Source organism: Cetorhinus maximus, chromosome 2, assembly GCF_964194155.1.
Source record: "Cetorhinus maximus chromosome 2, sCetMax3.hap1.1, whole genome shotgun sequence".
Classification (NCBI taxonomy): Eukaryota; Metazoa; Chordata; class Chondrichthyes; order Lamniformes; family Cetorhinidae; genus Cetorhinus; species Cetorhinus maximus.
The window spans coordinates 217,878,466-217,883,243 of record NC_135880.1 but is presented as its reverse complement, the minus strand read 5'-3'; the positions used below and the strand labels follow the sequence as shown (position 1 = coordinate 217,883,243).

The 4,778-nt window shown below is 45.2% G+C and overlaps 1 protein-coding gene across 2 annotated transcripts in view; it reads right to left on the bottom strand.

Annotated features, from left to right (window-relative positions):
- Nucleotides 1–1,251: 1,251 nt before the first annotated feature.
- Nucleotides 1,252–4,778, bottom strand: part of LOC144670159 (uncharacterized) — an 8,825-nt gene continuing 5,298 nt past the window's right edge. For both annotated transcript variants that reach the window (XM_078532642.1, XM_078532646.1), the window contains one exon: nucleotides 1,252–2,996. In XM_078532642.1, the coding sequence (XP_078388768.1) occupies nucleotides 2,531–2,996 (466 nt within the window). In that variant the 3' untranslated portion in view covers nucleotides 1,252–2,530. The remainder of the gene's footprint in view (nucleotides 2,997–4,778) is intronic.

Here is a 4,778-nt window from a genome sequence, read left to right as displayed (position 1 = left end):
GCCTTCAACTGGTGAGGCACTAAGCTCAGGAATTCCATCTCTGATCATTTTTTTGTCTCTCAACCTCTCTCTTCTTCTTTAAGATGTTCCTTAAAACATACCTCTTTGACCAAGCTTTTGTTTACCTGTCCAGGTATCTCCTTTTATGGATTGGTGTCAAATTCTGTTTAGTAACAGTTCTGTGAAGTGCCTTGTGATGTTCTACGACATTAAAGACACTGGCCAGAATTTTTCCGTCGACGATTTGGGGGCGGGGCCCACTCGCCGACGGGAAACTGACACGGGATGACGTCGGGAGGAACCCCCGACCCCAACCCGCCCCATTTAAATATTCAGGAAGGCAGGCGGACAGCGAAATCAGCTGTCCGCCCGCCGACCTGTCAATGGCCAATTGAGGCCATTGACAGGATAATTGAGCCAATTAAATGCCCTGCCCGTCCAGCCTTAAGGTTGGCAGGCAGGCCAGGAGCCCCGGTGGGCTCCTGAAAAAACATGAAACCTCATCCACTGGCGGGATGATGTTTCATGTCTGTTTTGAAAAACTTTAATAAACTTTATGTGATATTTATTATCATGTCCCATCTCGTGTGACATTGTCACATGAGGGGGAACGTGTTAATAATTTTTTTATTTTTCTATTTTTTAAGTTTATAAAACTTTCAGCGCTCTCCCTGAGACAGCACTTAGCCTCAGGGAGCTGTGCGCTCTTTTGCACGCATGTGGGCGGGCCTTAATTGGCCCTCCCACTCAAAATGGCGGCGGGGCCCGTTTTGGCGGCGGCGACCGGCTGCCCACCCGTCACCAAGCCAGTGGGGCCCACCCACCCATCAAGGGCAAAATTCTGCCCCCCATATAAATGCAAGTTGTTGTTGTGTGGAACAAGAATGGTAATGGGTTTATCTGTGATGCTCTCCATGACAAGATAGCCTCCAAATCAGAAGGTCATGCGCCAAGCCCTTTAAACTAGGCTGACACTCTAGTGCAGTACTGAGGGAATGTTGACCTGTCTTTCGGATGAGAGATTAAACCAAGGCCTTGTCATCACTCTCAGGTGGACATAAAGGATCTCATGACACTGTTTTGAAGAAGAGCAGGGAAGTTATTCCTGGTGTCCTGACTAATAATTATCCCTTAATCAACATCTTGAAAATGGATTATCTAGCCATTATCACATTGCTGTTGGTGGGAGTTTGCTGTGCACAAATTACATTAAAACAGTGGCTACACATCAAAGAAGCACTTCATTGGCTGTAAAGAGCTTTAGGATATCTGATATTTCCTTTTTTTTATTATTCTGTGCAAGACAATAAACACATGAGCTATTGAGTATATTCAAAATTCATTTGCAAACTTTGATGGCATCACAAAAATTCAGCATTCCCATTAATGTTAACATATAAATGCAGTTCCTGAAGTATCAGCACCTCAAATTGTCACATAGTTTCAGGAAGAATTAAGTTAGTGGTATTATTTAGGAATGTGTGAGTTAATTGGATTTGCTTGGCTTATTTCCATGGGCCCAGAATTTTATCGATATTTTTCACACCTGATATGAAGAGGGAGGATTACGACTAGAATATCTCATACACATTGTTCCAGTTGGCTGTTGGCGTGTTTCTATCACCTGATGGAATTGCCGGACAAATGTTTCTCATTCAGTGAATTATCTTTATCATTCAGGCTTGAAAGGACTCAACTGTAAGATGCCTGACTGACTGTCTGTCTTTTTATATTATCTGCTCTGTTAGACTAGGCTATAAACACTAATATTTTAACTTATTTCCCTCTGTGCCTTTGCAGCTAGAGCACGCCATATTTTACGATCTCCCTACAGAAAAGTTCAAAGAGCCGGGATCTTTCCCCCACCCTCTCCATCATCTCCTCCTCCACATTCACCTTTGTCTGCCCCTTGATGTATTGCCAAATATTTTCAGACTGCAACAATGCTGAAGTCTTCTCCAGTGACTCCCAAACATGATGTCATTTTCTGGACATAGTGAACTGCCTAATTTCTCTCTTAGACCAGTTCAAGAACCCTCTCTTTAGCCAATTCATTTCCAGAATGTGACATAATGCCAGAACTTAAAAGTCCGGGCTGCTTGTAATTGATTCTCCAATTGTAGACAAGATCCAATGGCAGCCAAAAGCCTGCTTTAATATTATTAGTTATTAAGAATGTGTCTACCAATGTGAATTTGTTCAAGATTCACATTGTTGTGACAATTTTACTGAGGAAATAGTATGGGATCATCCGATTGGCTGAGTGGATGGTCTTTGTTATGATCTCACAGACTTAACACACATCCAAGGGTTCCCAGGAAGTGGAACCATTCATTCATGGAAATGCATTGTTGGTTTTAAAAAAATAAAAATAATCATTTAACTCATCCCAATTTTTGCCACAGCGACTAGAACATGTTTATATTAATTACGAATACTAAGATAGAACGGGGACGGGTTACATTGTGATTGGTTTGAAGTTTAGTTTATATTCCCTGTCCCTAATGAACCTTATTATTGTCAGAACCCATCATGCAGTGGTTGATTCTGCACTCAGTTTCACTAATATGTTCAATCCCTCCTTCAGCATATCAGCCACACTTGTAAAGTAATCCCTCACTCCTTGAACTCGTTTAATTACGTGTCTAGTGTAAGGATTGGTGTTGTTGTGGTTCTCTTCCAATAGGTGGGTGACACTGTGGTATGCCTCATCCACACTTTTAGTTATTTGGGTCTGGTTTAGACCGTGGTTTTGGAGGTCTTTGTGAAAATTCTCCAGTTTCTTGTGAATGCCTGCAATTGTTTTGTTGCCAATTGCTTCCTGTAGCTGTTCACCAGTGTGCATCAGCTTTTCGTGGATCAAAGCGGTCTTGTTTATAACAAGGTGACCGATGGAGGCTCCATTCCACGAAAGCCCTCTTCCAAATGAAGATGCTCGGCTTACTGAACTGCCAATCAAGTCATTGAGAAGTTTTTCGATATCGGTCAGGTTTGCCCTTGTCGGAGAGAAAAGGATACACCAAAGTTTTCATGTTTTACATAATCTTACATAAAATCTACAACACAGAAATAGGTCAAAAAGACCAACATGTTAATGCTTATACTCCACATGAGACTCCTCCCTGTCCCATATCCCTCTATTCCATTCTCCCTCACATGTGGAGCAACTTAAATACAGTAATCTCACTGTTTATTCAATCTGTTTTTCAAACATTGCTCTATTTCTTCACCTTCCTTGACGCAAATACACAAGAGGATGCACAAAGCTAAAAATAGTCCTGTACCCGATTTTGGGCACGGGGTAGCAATTCCAGATCTGCAATGCATCCACCCCGCCCTCTGTCTGAAGTTGAGACAGGCAGCATGTAAACGTGGCGCTGCCTCCTCAGTGACCTGAGTGGTCCAAGCTGAGCCCATGCTGTGCTTCCCTAAGCACTCAGCAGATGGTGCAGCCAGTCTGCTCCTCTTAAAGGCGGCCTGACCCCTTTGAAAGAGGAGCTGTGAGCTGCTGTTAGCTGCCTGTACCAACACTGACTGCAAGTAGGAGCACCAGAGAAGAGAGAGGGCTCCTAGGGTCACAGTGCGATGCTGAAGGTCTTAGTGGAAGAGGTTGAAGGGAGAAGAGATGATGTTTCTGCAAAGGAGCAGGTGGACCTCAAGGCAAACCCTCAGATGGGAATGGGAGTAGGAGGTAAATACCCAGAGCCTAGCTGCGAGAGCCTGGCAGCAGTGTCGCAAGAGGTTCCCTAAACTCACATGGATGGTTAAAGTCAGTGAATGCACCTTCAAAGGACATCACCTACCCATTGCATCACCAACCTCTTACACTGTCCAATGTATCACAGCCCCATCACTCACCCATCAGCAGCCCCTAGCATTCAGGACTCAGACCTAACATACAGACATTCCACCTCACCCTCACACATATTCCAATGATGCCAGCCTCACACCCAGCACCCACTGCTTCGACATGCCTGCAGCTATTCAGCTGTGGCAGTATATTGCCCAAGCACAGTGCAACAGAATCACTGACATTCTTCCCTCTCCCTTGCAGAGCAAGGTGCCCATAACCACAAGGGGCAGAGCTGAACTGGTGGGGAACAAGGTTGCCTGCATCTCCTGAGCCCTATGGAGATGAGGGTGCTCCACATCATGGGACCAGCTGCAGAGCCCATGGTATCTAGTTTCACTGAGAACATTGAAGATGATGCTATCTTCTTGCTTTATGCCCTTTCTCAACATCTAGCTAACCCTCGTCCTGCTTTCCAGCATAATGAGCAAGCTTCAGATGATGTGACCATAGGTCCCTTTGCTTTCTAACCCACCCTCTTCCCTCACCCCAGCTGCCCCCTTCTGAGTTTCGTGCTTTCAGCCATAGCAGCCAAAGGGAAATGAGAGGGAGCAACAGCACACTACTGACGAAGGGCCCTGCCTGGCACTCTCAACCTCAAGAACAGACATCGGCACTACGTGAACTTTAGAGGCATGCAGTGAGAAAACGGGCACAAATGGGCTGTGACCAGTGTGGGCAAAAGGGTAGTTCATGGGCCAGCTCACCAGAGGCAGAGGTCACACCTGGGTCCTCCTACAGGGGGACTAAGATGATGACTTTGATGGTGGCATACAAAAGAACGCTGGTGAGGATACACAATGAGACGCAGCATTGGCAGGTTTGTATCACTGTGAAGGAGCTTGGAGGATTCTGGCTCAAACTTGGTGGAGGATATCAGGTAGACCTTCCTGTCACCACAGCCTCTGCTCCATCTCCCTGTTTCAGA